The sequence below is a fragment of the Gopherus flavomarginatus genome, chromosome 9 (assembly GCF_025201925.1).
Source record: "Gopherus flavomarginatus isolate rGopFla2 chromosome 9, rGopFla2.mat.asm, whole genome shotgun sequence".
Taxonomy (NCBI): domain Eukaryota; kingdom Metazoa; phylum Chordata; order Testudines; family Testudinidae; genus Gopherus; species Gopherus flavomarginatus.
This window is the reverse complement of record NC_066625.1, coordinates 14,862,270-14,879,612: the sequence shown is the minus strand read 5'-3', so window position 1 is coordinate 14,879,612 and position 17,343 is coordinate 14,862,270. Positions and strand designations below refer to the sequence as shown.

The 17,343-nt window shown below is 46.7% G+C and overlaps 1 protein-coding gene across 9 annotated transcripts in view; it reads left to right on the top strand.

Moving 5' to 3' along the window:
- Nucleotides 1-14,344, top strand: part of TRRAP (transformation/transcription domain associated protein) — a 170,009-nt gene extending 155,665 nt beyond the window's left edge. For all 9 annotated transcript variants that reach the window (XM_050966696.1, XM_050966695.1, XM_050966694.1 and 6 more), the window contains 2 exons: nucleotides 782-976; nucleotides 13,060-14,344. In XM_050966696.1, coding sequence (XP_050822653.1) covers nucleotides 782-976; nucleotides 13,060-13,344 — 480 coding nt within the window. In that variant the 3' untranslated portion in view covers nucleotides 13,345-14,344. The remainder of the gene's footprint in view (nucleotides 1-781; nucleotides 977-13,059) is intronic.
- The last annotated feature ends 2,999 nt before the right edge of the window (nucleotides 14,345-17,343 follow it).

The window sequence follows — 17,343 nt, the reverse complement described above, 5'->3', positions numbered from 1 at the left end:
AGATGTGTGTACAGTCTCGGATTCCCTTTTCCCATTCTTTGCAAGCACTATGTTGGCTATTTCCCTGTGTCAAATATCAAGTGATTTTAGAGCTTCATATTCTTATGGGAAATATTCATTTTCTAACTCCATTCTCTCTCTCCCCCCCCCACTCGCTGCTTTAACATAAACATCTAACATGAGACTTGCCAATTTAGTAGAGCAAAGATGATATATTTTAATGCTTGGAGAGGTATACTCTGTACAACTAAGAGTCCCCAGCACTAAGCCATGGCTTTCAGGTGCATACCCAGAGTGAACAATGCTGTGCTTTTCTGAAATGCAAGCTGAATGAAGATTTCTCTTTCTGCCCCTACTCGCTGAACTACCACAACCACAAAAGAACCTGTTTTTTATAGCTCATATTCTGATCCTATATATTTAATATGGTTCTTACTTTTCTTCTTTCTACACACGATTTGTAAGAGAATAGTATATGTCAGAAATTCTAGATACCCATTGTTCAAGTATTGCTCGATCAAGAGAGAGAGGTGGTATTTGAACAAAGGAAATTAACTGTTTCCCCCTTCCCACCCACTCATATTTTACTTCCATCTTTGTTACAACACTTTATGCTAGGGAAATGGAAATATTTCACTGATGCATATGGTTTAAACTTAAAATATCACTCTGCTCTGAGAATTGCCAGGAAAAATTTTTAAAGTTCTGTTAGTGATTTTTATATGTTGATTTTCCTTTCCTTATATAAAGATTCATACCTGTGTCTCATTTTAAAATCTAGGATACTGGCAAGCTCAATGTGGCATACTTCCGATTTGATATTAATGATGCTACTGGTGATTTGGATGCCAATCGTCCTGTCCCATTCCGTCTTACACCAAACATTTCTGAATTCCTGACCACCATTGGCGTGTCTGGTCCATTGACTGCATCAATGATTGCAGTAGCTCGCTGTTTTGCACAGCCAAACTTTAAGGTATGTACAGTATTTACCTTTTAAATCGTGTTTTTCAGACATATCACACTTGTACTATAATGGACACCTCATAGGTCGGTATGCTTGGTAAGCCGGAGTTCTGACTCTACTCCATCTTGGAATGCACCCCCAGACTTGGTGGCATCCTCGCATTGGAGGAAACTGGAGAGAAGACACCATTCTCCATCTCGAGTACCACCCAAGCAGCAGAAGAAGTCAAACACTTTTGCATCTTCTAGCCAGAAAGAAGGCCCACTTCATTTTTGAGGGCTATATCTCTGACAGAATCAGCCAGAAGTTAGAGCTAAGCCAGCTCTGACTAGAGTCTCCCCAGTACCACACTCATCATCTAGCATTGTAAAGTTGTGGACTCTAGCACCACTTCCTCCTCATCCCTGGATGAGGCCAGTGTCTCTGAATTTTCCTCCATTGTTCCTGACAATAATAAGATGTATCAGGAACTTAATGAAAAGAATAGCCATCTCCTTTTTGCACAGCTGGAACTGATCCAAGACAATCCATTTAAGTTAGAAGATGTTTTGCAGGGCCTGCTAGTTTGGCTTTACCTGTAATTGAGGCCATCTTAGTGCCTACCAAAATCCTTCAGCAAATTCCCTCCGACTGCTAAAAGGAAGAGGAAGAGTTATGAAGTTCCTTCTCAGGGTCATTAGTATTTTTATTCACACCCAAGCCCAAGATCTTTGGTAGTAACAGCTGTGAATGAAAAGGCAAAACAAATCTAGCCCCAAAGACACACAGAAATTGGATTTGTTTGGGAGAAAAGTTTATTCATCATCAGGATTGCAGTTTAGAATTCTCACTATAACCACTTTTATTGGGATTAAGTGTTGAAATTTGTGGACGAGTTACCAGATGATGCCAAAGAGGAATACAGAGCCGTTGTGACTGAGAGCCACCTGGTGGCAAGATCGTCCTTATAGGCTCCCTTAGATGAGGCAGATTTATCAGCTTGAATAATGGCAATAGTGGTCACTATGCATCATGCTTATTGGCTGCAAACAGCTGTCATTTCAACCAGAGTCCAATAGACAATTGGGGATTTGCCTTTCAAAGGCTTAAATTTATTTTTCAGAGAAGACAAAGCTCTGCATTGTCTTGAAGATTCTAGGGCAACCCTAAAGTTTTGGGGGCATTTGCATCCAAGCCCTAAGAAAAAGCAGTTCTGTCTCCAGGTCCAGTAAAGGTACCTGTTCTATGCTACAAGTCAGCATGACCAAAACTAGGAGGTGCCGTAAGACTCAAAGAAGACTACTACCTCCTCTGCCACCTCCACCACCATCTGCTACCTCCAAACAGTCTTATAGCATTTAAGCAGTCTGACTTCTTAGTTGAAGCCAGCATACCACTCACTCTGATTTCCCCTCCCTTTGGCAGCATGTTGTCCCACTCATCAATGGGTACTGAGCATATTGGAAATGGGATAAACCCTGCACTTTTCCTCTATTCCCTGTTCCCATTCCTCCCCACCTCATCCCTTGTCAGGAACTATTTTCTCGAGACTTCTAATTCAAGAAGTTCAACCTCTGTTACAATTCGGGGCCACAGATGAAGGGATTTTATTCCCATTATTTTCTCATTCCAGAGTCCAAGAGAGGCCTCAGACCTGCCTTAGACCTGCAAAAACTCAACAAGTACATTTTAAAAAAAAGTTTTGTATGGTTACCCTAGCATCTATTATCTCATCCCTAGATCCCAGTGACTGATTTGCTGCCCTCAACTTAAAGGATGCCTATTTCCATGTGGCCATTCACCAGAGTCACAGGAGGTTTTTAAGGTTTATTGTAGCAGATAGTTATCAGTTAACAGACCTTGCCTTTGGCCTGTCTTCAGCCCCTCAAGTCTCCACAAAGTGCATGACATCCATTGCAGCACGGTCCAAGAAAGTAGGTGCTTAGGTATGCCCATGTTTGGTTGGTTTGAGGTCAGTCAAGGGAGCAAGTTGAGGTAGCCATTCAAAAGATCCAGTCCTCTACAGTGTGTAGTGGTTGCCTTTGCCTTTATTCATTGGGCCTGTTAATCAGCAAGGACACGTAAGTTGTTCTGCCTTTGCAGAGAATCGAATTCATAGTAGCAGTTCTTGATTCTGTGACTACAAGAGCATATTTACTTCAGGCCAGGCTTCCAGCAATATTGAACCTTTGCAGGAACTTCAAGGTGTATCCTCGTACAGCAGTGAGGAATTTTCTGAGACTTCTCGGTCACATGGTGGTTTGTGCATATGTGACTCAGCATGCCAGACTTCACTTAAGAGTTATTCAGAGCTGGTCTATCACTCCTTTTGTTAGCTGGATGTACTAAATCATATACCTGCAGATGTCTTCTTGTCCCTGGATTAGTGGATGGGACCCTGCCAGAGTTTGCAAGGTGGATTTCTTTTTTCCACAACTTTGCCCGCCATGCCCTGGTCATAGATGTTTTGTTTCTGGGATGGGGAGCTCATGTAGGGGACCACCAGACTCAGGGACTCTGGTCAAATAAAGATCTGTCTCTGCACATCAGTGCTGAAGAACTTTGAGCTATCCACCTGGTCTGTCAGGTTTTTCTCCCTCTCATCAAAGGTGATACTGTGCAGGTAGTCATGGATAACACTGCTGTTCCATTTGAACTAGCAAGGAGGTGCCAGATTAGACCCCCTTTGCCAAGAGAAAATGAACCTATGGACTGTTTCTTCTTCAAGTGATTGCTCATATCCATTCCAGTTAGGTGTGCGCGCCGTGCGTGCACATTCATCGGAAGATTTTTACCCTAGTAACTCCGGTGGGTTGGCAGGTCACCCCCTGGAGTGGTGCCGCTATGGCGCCTGATATATACCCCTGCCGGCCTGTCCACTCCTCAGTTCCTTCTTACCGCCGTGTCGGTCGTTGGAACTGTGGAGCGCGGCATAGCTGTCCTCCACGTACCTAGCTTCTCCTTGTTCACTCGTTGTATATAGTTATCATTAGTGTATAGAGTAATTAATTCATAGTTGTCAATTAGTTATTGTGTATAGTTTAGCAGGTTCGGGCTCTAGCCCTTCCCCGCACCCGGTGCCCGGGTTCATGCCCGGTTCGCCGGGATTCAAGCCGTGCTCGGCCTGCAAAAAGCCGATGCCCACGAGCGATCCCCACGACGCCTGCCTAAAGTGCCTGGGGGAATCGCACATATCTGAGAAGTGCCGCATTTGTAAGACCTTCAAGCCGCGGACCAAGAAGGAGAGAGACCATCGTTTAAAGACTCTCCTTATGGAGGCAGCTCTTAGCCCTCCTTCCTCGGCACCGAGTGCCGACACTACTCCGGCACCGGACCGTGCCGGCACCGCGAAGACACCTCGGCACCGGCCTTCCCCAGCACAGGGTCCCGACAGAAGAACATCGGCTGCCTCTACTCCTGCGAAGCAGGCTCGTGCAGACTGCCCAGCACCGACTCCTGCCACGGCCCCGACGCCAGTGATACCGTCGAGTCCGGCCCCGAGAGGTCTGTCGAGTCCGGTCTTGGAGAGCTCCCTGGTGAGACCCGTGGTCGAGCTGACGGTCCCCTCTACCCTAGAAACATTCTCTTCGGCCAGGGACCTTATTGCAATGACTGAGTCTGCTCTGCCTCAACCCCTGGCAGCGCCGGTGCGGGTTCTTCGGTCTAGAGGCAAGCCTGCAGCCATGAGACCTCCGTCCCTGGAGTCGGCGGGCAGGCACCGATCTCCACCTAGGTCCCGGCACCACTCCAGGTCCCTTGGAAGATCTCGATCGAGGCGCCGCTCGCAGTCCCGGCACCGCTCACCACGGCGGTACCGGTCGTACTCGCGGCTCAGATCCGCCTCCTGGTACTCTCGGCACCGCTCCAGTTCTAGTCATCACTACTGGCACCGAGACTCCCGCAGCCGCTCGCGCCGTTGGTGTTCCCGGTCGACCTCCCGGCACCGAGCTGGTGGCAGGTCCCGGTCGCGATCTCAGCACCGTTATGACTCCCAGTACCGGTCTCCGGCACCGAGGAGGTCTCCACCAACGGGGGCGAGGGACCTATACCAGCCTCGTTCGGGCCCCCCCCCCCCCAGCCGTCCCGCCAGCCATCTGTGTCCTCTCAGGCGGATAGCCTATATGCCCCAGATACAGACGTACCTGCTACCTTGTTCCACGAACCCCAGCCTCAAGAGCATGGACCACAGCAGTGGGGGTTCTGGACGCCTTGGGCATACCATCAAGCCCAAGGCCTTCAGCCGGGTCCCTCACGTTCCAATGTCTCGGAGCACAGGGTTCCTGAGGCCACGATTTCCCATCCTCCTCCCCCTCTACGGAGGAAAGGTTGTCCCAGCCTCAGGACCCCGAACCCCCTGCGGTGTCGGATGCAGTTCTTCAGGCAGAGCCCTCCGCAGACGCACTCCTCCCAGGTCTCTCCTCTTCATCCTCCCCGGACGAGGCTGTGGCTGGAACATCATCTACCAGCCCGCCTCCACTTGACCTTAGGGCGCACCAGGACCTCCTCAGGCGTGTTGCACAGAACATGAACCTGCAGGCCGAGGAGGTCTCGAAGATACAAGATCCGGTGGTGGACATATTGTCAGCGGATGCCCCCACGAGGGTTGCCCTTCCGTTTATTAAAACCATTCAAGCCAACGCCACTACCATCTGGCAGTCTCCGGCTTCTGTTCCCCCTGCTGCGCGAGGGGTGGAACGTAAATACATGGTCCCCTCAAAGGGGTATGAATACTTGTATGTCCACCCTCCCCCTTGTTCCCTCGTCGTCCAGTCTGTGAACGAGAGGGAGCGACATGGTCAGCAGGACCCGGCCCCAAAATCCAAGGAGGCGAGACGCATGGACTTACTCTGCCGAAAGGTCTACTCTACCGGGGCCCTCCAGCTCCGCGTCTCCAATCAGCAGGCCCTCCTTAGCCGCTACAACTATAACACCTGAGCCACAGCAGACAAATTTAAGGAGCTGCTCAGGAAGCACGTCAGGAGTTCTCCGCGATCCTTGATGAGGGCAAAAAGGTCACGAGAACTTCTCTGCAGGCTTCCTTAGACACCGCGGACTCAGCTGCACGTACTCTGGCATCTGGCGTTACTATGCGCCGTATCTCATGGTTGCAGGTCTCCGGCCTCCCCCCGGAACTCCAGTATACCATTCAGGACCTCCCATTTGAAGGCCAAGGCCTGTTTTCCGACAAAACTGACCCTAGGCTGCAAAGCCTAAAAGACAATAGGGTCATTATGCGCTCCTTGGGGATGCATACACCCATTACCCAGCGCAGACCCTTCCGGCCACAGCAACAACACCGGCCTTACCCCCAACCCCGGCAGAGGCAAGACTTTGCCAGACGGCGAGGCGGGAATGGTCGCCGCAGACAGTCCGGCAACAAAGGAGGCCAGAACCAGAACCCCTCCAAGCCTTCTTCCGGGCCGAAACCTTCCTTTTGAGGGTGCGCCCGAGGGCGTTGTACCAGTTTCATTGATGGATCCATTCCCTCCTTTTTCCAACCGTCTTTCCCTTTTCCTCCCTGAGTGGTCCCAGCTAACATCGGACCGGTGGGTCTTAGGCACGTTGGAACTTGGATACCACCTGCAATTTGTTTCAAACCCTCGTCCCTCTTCAGGGACCCCTCTCACGAGCAGCTCCTCCTACAGGAAGTGCGAATGCTCCTCGCCAAAGGAGCCATAGAGGAGGTTCCCGAGCTCGAGCGGGGCAAGGGGTTTTACTCCCGCTACTTTCTAATCCCCAGGGCGAAGGGAGGTCTCAGACCTATTCTCGATCTGAGGGAACCCAACAGATACCTAGTAAAGTTGAAGTTCCCTATGGTATCCCTGGGGACCATTATCCCATCCCTGGATCCTGGAGACTGGTACGCCGCCCTCGACATGCAAGATGCCTACTTCCATATAGCCATCTTCCCATCCCACAGGAGGTTCCTCAGGTTTGTGGTCAACCGGCAACATTTCCAGTTCGCAGTCCTCCCGTTCGGCCTATCGACAACCCCAAGAGTGTTCACCAAGTGTATGGCTGTAGTTGTCGCCCACCTTCGCCGCAGTCGTATACACGTATTCCCATACCTAGACGACTGGCTTATCCGGGGGACTTCCGAGGCGCAAGTCCTCAGTCACATCCGCATTGTCAAGAATCTATTCTTAAGCCTAGGTCTGCTGATCAATGTGGAGAAATCGACGCTTATCCCCACACAGAGGATAGAGTTTATCGGCGCCACGCTGGACTCCACTCTTGCCAGAGCCTCTCTGCCTTTGTCGAGGTTCCAAACTATGGCAGCCATCATACGGAGACTGCAAGCAGCGCCCATGACCTCGGTGCGCACCTCCCTTACCCTCCTGGGCCACATGGGGGCCAGCACGTTCATAGCGAACTATGCAAGACTCTGCCTAAGGCCCCTCCAGTCCTGGCTCAACGCACAATACTATCCGGCCAGAGATCCTATCAACATGGTTGTCACCATTCCCCAGGACGTCTTAGACTCCCTCCAGTGGTGGCTGGACCCTTCTGTGGTGTGTGCGGGGCTCCCGTTCCATCCGCCCCAACCTTCGGTGTCCCTGACAACAGATGCCTCCTCCCTGGGTTGGGGGGCTCACCTCAGGCTCCTGCAAACCCAAGGCCTGTGGTCACCTCGCGAGCTAGCCCTCCATATCAACATCCAGGAGTTGAGAGCGGTCCACCTTGCTTGTCAGGCGTTCCGTCACCATCTGCAGGGCCGTTGTGTCTCAGTATTCACCGACAACACGACAACCATGTATTATATAAACAAGCAGGGCATCAAGAGATCCTCTCCCATGTGTCGAGACCTTACAGCTCTGGGACTTCTGTATAGCCCATTCCATTCACCTCATTGCGTCCTTTCTCCCAGGGGTTCGGAACACGCTGGCGGATCATCGCAGCAGGTCCTTCCTTTCCCACGAATGGTCCCTTCACCCGGACGTTGCTCTTTCACTCTTCCGGAGGTGGGGGTTTCCCCGAATGGACCTCTTCGCATTCCGCGGGAACAGGAAATGCCAGATGTTCTGCTCCTTTCAAGGCCTCTCACTAGGTTCGGTGGCGGACGCCTTCCTTGTTCCGTGGACGACGCACCTGCTCTATGCCTTTCCACCGTTTCCACTCGTCCACAAGGTCCTGTTGAAGGTGCGCAGGGACAAGGCCCGCTTGATCATGATAGCTCCAGCGTGGCCCCATCAGCACCGGTACTCCATGCTGCTGGACCTTTCCATAGCCGACCCTGTCCCTCTGCCCCTTCATGTGGACCTGATCACTCAGGACCATGGCAAGCTCCGTCATCCGGACCTTCAATCGCTCCACCTCACGGCGTGGCTCCTGAGTGGCTGACCCGGTCTGAGCTCCGTTGCTCTACCCCAGTGCGGCAGGTGCTCCTGGGCAGCAGGAAGCCTTCCACTAGAGCGACGTATTCGGCCAAATGGAAGCGTTTCACCTGCTGGTGCGCGGAACGGAATTTCCTTCCCACTGAGGTCTCCATTGCTAATATCTTAGACAACATCTGGTCCCTCAAGCAACAGGGCCTAGCGATATCCTCTCTCCAGGTTCACCTCGCGGCCATCTCCACCTTTCACCCAGGGGGGATGGCCGCTTGGTGTTCTCTTACCCTATGGTGACTAGATTCCTTAAGGGCTTGGAGCGTTTCTGCCCCCAGGTTCGCCGCCCTGCCCCTACCTGGGACCTTAACCTGGTTCTTACCCGGCTCATGTCCCCTCCATTTGAACCATTAGCGACTTGCTCCCTTCTCTACCTCTCATGGAAAACCGCTTTCCTGGTGGCCATCACATCAGCGAGACGGGTCTCGGAGCTTTGGGCCCTCACGGTAGATCCCCCGTATACTGTGTTCCACAGGGACTAGGTGCAGCTGAGACCTCACCCAGCCTTTCTCCCCAAGGTGATATCGGTTTTCCATGTTAACCAGGAGATCTTCCTACCTGTCTTCTTCCCAAAACCCCATTTGACTCACAGGGAGCAGCAGCTACACTCACTGGATGTCCGTAGGGCGCTCGCCTTTTACATAGAGCGAACTAAGCCATTCCGCAAAACCCTCCAACTCTTTGTTGCGGTGGCGGAACGTGTCAAGGGGTTACCCGTCTCCTCGCAGAGGATTTCCTCGTGGGTTATGTCCTGCATCTGCGCCTGTTATGAATTGGCACACGCCCCCCCGGGCCACGTGACTGCGCACTCCACCAGGGCTCAAGCCTCAGCAGCTGCTTTTCTTGCTCACGTGCCCATTCAGAAAATCTGCCGGGCAGCAACCTGGTCTTCTGTCCATACCTTCGCTTCCCACTACGCCCTGGTTCAGCAATCTAGGGATGACGGAGCCTTCGGCTCCGCCGTGTTGCACTCTGCAACATCTCTCTCCAACCCCACCGCCTAGGTAAGGCTTGGGAATCACCTAACTGGAATGGATATGAGCAATCACTCGAAGAAGAAAAGACAGTTACTCACCTTTGTAACTGTTGTTCTTCGAGATGTGTTGCTCATATCCATTCCACACCCGCCCTCCTTCCTCACTGTCGGAGTAGCTGGCAAGAAGGAACTGAGGAGCGGACAGGCCGGCAGGGGTATAACGGCGCCACTCCAGGGGGTGACCTGCCAACCCACCGGAGTTGCTAGGGTAAAAATCTTCCGACGAACGTGCACGCACGGCGCGCACACCTAACTGGAATGGATATGAGCAACACATCTCCAAGAACAACAGTTACAAAGGTGAGTAACCGTCTTTTACATTCACACAGTTACACTCAAAGCATCTCATCTCCCGGGGGTGGGGGCGCAAGACTATTTTGTGGACCATTTCAGCAGAACATTCAGAAGAGTTCTTAAATAGTTCCTCAGATCTGACATAGCAAAGTCCATTTTCAGCCTTGAGAGATGCCAAAAATAGATCTCTTCGTCACTGAACAGGAAGTGTCACCTGTTCTTTTCAAGGGCAAGTCACAGTGCACAGTCTTTGTCAGACATCTTCCTATTGTCCTGGATGGGGGGAAATTCTATATGCTTTTCCTTCCAGTCCCAATGATGCTGAGAGTTTTGTGCAAATTCAGACAATCACACCACTCTAATTTTAATAGCACCAGTCCAGCTTTGACATCCCTGGTTCTCGGACTTGAGTCTTTCAATTTGAGATTGCATAACTCTCCCTCAGGTCTTGGATATAGTTTCACAGAACCACATCCAATCAGTGCATCTCAACTCTCTTAGCATACATCTGACATCTTGGATACTTGGTGGCTAACTACGCAGGAAGCTGACTGTTCCTTTGGGGTTCAAAACATTTTCTTAAATAGTGGAAGGAGGTTCTTCATGTGGTTCCAGCAGAAAGGTACTTCTCCTTTTTACGCTCCCATACATTTTAATCTGGATTTCTTGCTTCACCTAAAGGTAAAAGGACTCTGTATTAATAGCTGCCAAATAAAAACTCAGGGTATCTCCTCATTCCATCCTATGGATGGAAGATTTTTTTTCCCAACCCTATGACAGTTAGATTCTTGAAAGGATTGTACAGGCTTTTCCCTCCTGTAAATGATCCCACACTATTATGTCATTTAAATTTGATCCTATCAATTTTAATAGGACCCGCTTTTGATCCTGTATGTGTTCCCTTTCTCATCTAAATGGAGATAGCAACTTTTTTTCCCGAAACCTCACTCTCTCGTAAAGATAAGGAAACACTCTATAGTTTGGATGTCCATAGGCTGTTAGACTTTTACCTGGAGTGGACAAAACAATTTAATGTTTCTGCAATTATTTAATTCCTTTGATGACCAGGTGAAGGGTCAGTGGATCTCTTTGCAGAAGATCTCCTCCTGTATTATCTTTGCTATGATATCGATATGGTCCAACCAGCTAAAAGAGTTCTAGCACACACTGCAAGAGCTCAGGAAGCCCTGACTGCTTTCTTAGGTCCCATAAGGGCTGAGACTTGGTTATCTGTTCATGGCTTCACCACTCATTATGCTCTCTCCCAGGCATCTAGAGATGGTGCTAGATTTGGGAGAGTGGCATTGTGTAGTCCTTGTTCAGGTAGACTCTGATACCTTCCTCCTGGAACTGCATCAGAGTCACCTGAGGTGGAATGGACATGTGGAAGCACGCTGAGAAAAAATGGTTACATACCTGTTTCATAACTGTTGCTCTTCAAGATGTGTTGCACATGTCCATTCCACAACCTATCCTCCTTCTCCTCTATATTCGAGTACAAGAAAATGTAGGCTTCCATGGTGAAAGAACTGTGGGGGTGGTTGGCTCTGTCCATTTATACCCTCAACTATCGGCACAAACATGTGGTGGGCGCAAGCACCACCCCATCAGATATCACTGTGGGAAAAATTTCTCATGCTTTGGTGAACAGACATGCAAACACCTGAAATGGAATGGACATGTGCAACATATCCAAAAAAAACCCCAAAACCAACCAGTTACTGAACAGGTATATAACTGTTTTTTACAAATGCTAAGAACTCACAATAACTTCTTAAATATTACATCAGGACCAATATAAAGGCCAGTTGAAATCTTTGTAGTTTTAGTCAAAATACATAAGGTTGGAATAATTTCACTCTAAGTTCACTGCTTGCTCAATCAAATTACTATGAACCAGTTGTTTTACCATCCTAGCTTTGTAAGTCCTTGAAAATCTAAAAATGACGAATGCACCATCATTTAGATTCTTAGGACTATACTATGAATAGAAAAACACCGTGGCATCTCATTAGCAGAGTAGGATGTTGAAAATACATTGTTGCTTTGATGGACTTTGGCTCTTGACGGTGTAGTTTACTAAAGAAATTGGCTTTAAATTCTTTTAAAAAGAGGCATCCTGCAGTTAGGCAGCGATTTGCACCAAACAACATTGCACAAAACACATTGTAGTTACTTTTTTGTAGCAATTGGGCATTCTCATACAGTTTGTGGTTGTTACCTTTAAAATTCAAGTGGGGAAAAGGTTCCTGATGTGAAATTTTCCACCTTTGTAGAACAGAAAGCAGGTGCTGTGTGTTTTTCCATAATTAAGCCACTTACACGTTGACTTCACATACATTTTAGGCCATGTTTACACATGTAGACAAATTTTCAGATGTGTGTGTCCCTGTCCCAGTTCTGGGCTGTACAACTGGAAACACTGTCAGCCTGACTTTCATAGGTGCTGAGCACCCACAGCTCCCCTTGACTTTATTTGGAAGTACAGTACTTCTAACACTCAAATTGAGCACCTAGTAACATTGGTTACTTTTGAAAATTTGGCTTGGCTTTTAACCTTAGTAAGCTGAATTCCTTTAATTCTCTTTCTTCAAAATACTGTTTTGGTTACAAAGATGGAGATACCTGGGATGCCTGGAAAGACTTGGTTTTTATAAACTGTAACTCTTAGCATCAAAAGCTCAGACTGCTGGCATTTATACCTTACTATCAAGAAATGAGCTGCTAAGGGATGAGAGAAAATAGAAAACTGTTTTTTATGTATTTCCTCTCGATAACAATAGGGTTTCCTTAGGAGGCCAGTTAGCTGAAATTTTAAAAATTCAGTTCAGAAATCCACAGTTAAAACAAGAAATTACAACTTTGGGGCAATAACTACTAATTAGGTTCAGCTGAAATATGCTGCATTTACGTAGGTGGGTAGGATGTGGGACCAGAATTTCCTTTCCAGAATTTAGTGGTAAGAGTCAGAGCTGTCTATCATTCAGCTAGTTATTTCTATTCTAGAACAATATTTTTCCTGAAATAAACCTTTATGTTCTTATTTGGCAAAAGTGTGTGTGTGTGTGTGTGTGTGTGTGTGTGTGTGTGTGTGTAAAAACTGTATTTGGTTTTGTAGTTCAGCTATAAAAAATAATTTGTAGAGGGACTTCCTAGATTTTTATAAATCCTTTTTGGGGAAAAAAATCTCTCTTAGAGAACAAAATAATTTGTTAAACAATACTTATAAAGCTTACTGCAAGTCTTAGTCCTCTGAAGCAACCAGCCACTAACGGGTTAAGATTACAAAGAGACCAAAATGTCAAGATGTAATTTATTACAATTTAGTTAAAAATCTATAGCCCCTTGACACTTTTCTTCTAGTTAAACATAATTATCTAATTTTCTCCTTCATGCAGGTTGATGGCATCCTGAAAACTGTGCTACGGGATGAAATAATTGCTTGGCACAAGAAAACACAAGAGGATACTTCCTCTCCACTCTCAGCAGCTGGGCAACCTGAAAACATGGACAGTCAGCAGCTGGTTTCACTAGTTCAAAAAGCTGTTACTGCTATCATGACTCGACTACATAATCTTGCTCAGTTTGAAGGAGGAGAAAGCAAAGTCAACACTCTAGTAGCAGCTGCAAATAGCTTGGATAATCTCTGTCGTATGGATCCTGCCTGGCACCCTTGGCTGTAACTTGAAATTTAGATCTCTTTTTTGCTGCTCTTGTGTTGTGAGCCATATATTATGGTAAGAAGAAAATGTGAAGAATTCATTTCAAACCATGGCTTACCTGTCACTGCCTTTTTCGTCAGTCTTCATTTTAATCATGTTTACAGAAATACTACAGTTTTACTGTTTTAAGTTAATTTCATGACATCGGTATTTCATGTACAAAGAAATGTGCTGATTTATTATTCAAAGACAACTTCCACAAATAGCTTAAAATGAGGGGGCAAGACTTAAAATGTGTACAGAAGAATTTGATTACAAGTGCTGTAATAGTGGCACTGTTAGATTTTTAGGAATGGTATATCCTAAATCTACAGCATGTAAACTTTTTATACACTTTAAGAAACCAGTATTCCCTGATCTTTGATTTTACTTGGTGAAATTTTACTAAATTTTCCTTCATTGTACTATTATGAAGGAACACATGGACTGTTTAAATACTATCAGTTTTAATCCTTTCAGAAATTTACATGAGCTAAGTTGCTTTGTACAGAGATTTTTGTAACAAAAATGTATAGCAATGGCTTTTTTTGGTTAGGCACTCGGAAAAATGATGAAACATTTGCTGGGTTTTCTTGGAACCGAAGTTATGTACAGTGAAAGTGTAAGCAGTTTTGGATCTTTAGTTAAATGTTTGACAATGTATAAAAGGGAGTTTATAAAGAGGAGGGGAAAGTCATCCATTGATACATGTATGTGATGTAAATGGTATAAAGAAAAGGAAAAGGAGCTATAAAATGAACCAGTCTGATACTTTTGATTAGACTTCTAAAGTTACTGTAGCATCCTCAGAAAGAACCTGTTTCAATTTCTTTGTAATTTCAAAAACATCAGTTTAATGTTTTATTTGAGTCTTTCTGTTCTGTTAGCATTTTTATAAACCTGCAGTGTTGAGAATGTTATGCTTAAATTTGTACAGGATGATTTTTTTCAAAATAAATATTTTGTAAAATGTTCTATGGTACTTATGTCAATGTAGTGTATTTTTGGGTACAGGAAAATGAAATAAGTGGAAAAGGACCCACATCATGGGTAATACTATAAACAAAGCAAAAATTGCCTACATTCTGAACATGGGTAATTGCATTAATGGGAGTTGTATATAACTAGCTCTTCTTTGAGTGATTGTATTGTATTCCACTGAGGATATGCACCAAGAGCTGGACCTATTCAAAGTAGCATTGCTCGGCGATCCACACATGTTCTTGTACAGGAGAACCTTATAGTTCTGAACCGACCAGTCAAGCACACACCTCATTTGGAACCAGAAGTACACAATCAGGCAGCAGAAGAGATATCCCCCTACCCCCATGCCTCCAAAATAAAATAAAAAGCAAGTACAGTACTGTGTACAACATAAACTGCTTAAAAAAATAAATAAATAAAGGGAAAGCAGCATTTTTCTTCTGCATAGTAAAGTTTAAAAGCTGTATTAAGTTGATGTTCAGCTGTAAACTTTTTAAAGAACAACCATAATATTTTGCTAAGAGTTACAAATATTTCAGAGTTATGAACAACCTCCATTCCTTACGTGTTCGTAACTCTGAGGTTCATCTGTATTGCTTCATGGTTTTGCCTGAGACGATGAAAGGGTGGGGCGGCCTGAGCACATCTCCAGTTCCTTCTTACCACCGCATGGTCCAAGTCAGCTTCTGCTGACCTCTCGTTCTTACTGACACATTTTCTAAACAATTTTTTTTAATTGTTTTTGTTCATAGTTAGGATTTTATTATTTTTTGATGTACATTGGTAATTCCCAGCAGTTTTTAGAATTAAGGACTTAGGATGCTGCTTCAGTCTTTTGTTGTGCCAAACAATACTCCCCCCTCAGCTCCCGGGTCTGGGTACTAAATTATTCCAAAGAAACTGGGATTCAAAGTCTGTGCTTCCTGCCTCACTCGTTTTCCATCAGTGATGAATACCAATGCTGTTTGTACTATTTGAGGAAAGCACACATCGCTTCCAGGTGCAGTATCTGCCTCATCTTCCCTGCCCATACACAGGAAGGCTGAGCTCTCCATCTCAAGAAGCACCTCATGGAGGTAGTTGTGGGGCTGAAGTCAGATCCTCGCCTTGGTAAACCGCTGTACATTGGCCTGACTAATCCAAGAGTACTCCCCTAGCTGCGGAGCCGCCTTCCAGAAACCACCATACGTGTGCCTTCTATCCCATGTCGTGGCTTAGCCATGAGCCACGGAAGCATGTGCATGAGCATGGCAGAAAATCTTCCTTTAAATCCAAGAAGGAACCTGCAATCGTCCACGGGTTCTGGCCAGGAAGGACCTACATGCTCCAAGGTGCACAAGAGTGATAAGAGGCTGCATTGCTTGTGGATCTATGTATTTTCCCCCACACTTGGGCTGTGCCAGCATCCTATAAATCCTATGCCTTTACCAGTTCCAGTTCCGTCAATAGACCAGATACCATTGACTCTGGGGAGATTTGGAAGCATTCCTGGCCCTCATGAACTGCTTGCCCTAGAAGAAGTGAGGTCTCCGCGTGTTCTCGTGCACTCACCTGTGCAGAGGCTCCATCTCCTGTGTTAGATCTACCTCCTGCTGGCCGTGACTCTCTAATGCATCCTATTCCATCGGCACCGTCATTCATGCAAAACTCTGAATCCTTTTGAATGCGAAGACCCAGATGTTCAGCACAGTCTGCCAATTCCGTTCCAGAAACATGACTACCAGAGAGTTTTGATGCCTCTGTGGCAGTTTCCTTCTTTGCCTTATCCAAGAAACTGATATCCGGCTCCTTGAGCCCAAGTCCAACAGCAGCAGGATCAACCAGGTTAGCCATATTGGAGCTCATGGCACTAATATTCACCTTTGGAACAGTGGTGTTCAGCTTGGGAGAACTCCCCTGTTTCACCACCTCCCCTTCATCAAGTAGACATTTGGAAATAAGGTTAGATGATCCAGCTTCAGTGGTACCGGTGAATCTGGAGAGATTCTCTTCGTTATCTCCAGACGCAGCTGTGTCATCAACACCTTCCTCCCTGCTAGAAAGCTATTGTCAGTTTTAAGAACTTCTATGGAGAATAGCCAGTGTTCTTGAGATCCCCCTGGAAGAGGTGTAGGACAGTCAGCACCAGTTACTAGATATTATCCATGCATCAGCACCAGCCAGAGTGACCTTACCAATCAATGCCATTCTTCAAACAGCACGCACTGTGTGGCATACCCTGGCCACATGTGCACCAATCCCCCACCTCCCTGCCAAAGGGTCAGAATTTTTATTTTCACACCCTCCATCTAACTCCTGGGTAATACAAGTGTGTCAGAGCGAACAAAACAACACACATGCTCCACTCTGGCAGGCAGGGACGGTAAGAGACTGGACCTCAAGGATCAAAAGATCTTTTCCTCTCCTGGACTACAATTCCAGATCTCTTACTGGTTGGCCCTGATGGCCAAGTATGACTTTATAAACTATGGCCAGATAGAGAAATTTGCAGCTAAGGTACCTCAGCAAGATTATAGTCTATTCCAAGCAATTTTATAGGAAGGCAGGTCGGTCACCAGGTCCATACTTCAAGCTGCTGTTGATTCAGAGGACATGTCCTCATGTGTATTGGTGATCAGAATTGTCATGAGGAAAGAATCCTGGTTACACTCCTCAGGTTTCCCTAGAGAGGTGTAGAACATAATCAAGGACTTTCCCTTTGATGAATCATATCTCTTCGGCCAGAAAACTGATTCCTTACACGCACTAAAAGATATTAGAGCCACCTTATGATCCATGGGCATATATACATATGCACCAAAGAGAAAATTTTATCTCCCACCACCAGCCCAATGCTATAGAAATCAACACTTCTGAGGAGGTTTGTAGGACCAGTGGTGATTAGAAGAGGAAGATCCCAGATCTCTTAAGCTATGTCTACACTGGTGAGCATACTCCGGTTTCTGGATCGTGTATGTGCTTATGCATGCTCTCCATACACACACCAAGTGTCCACAT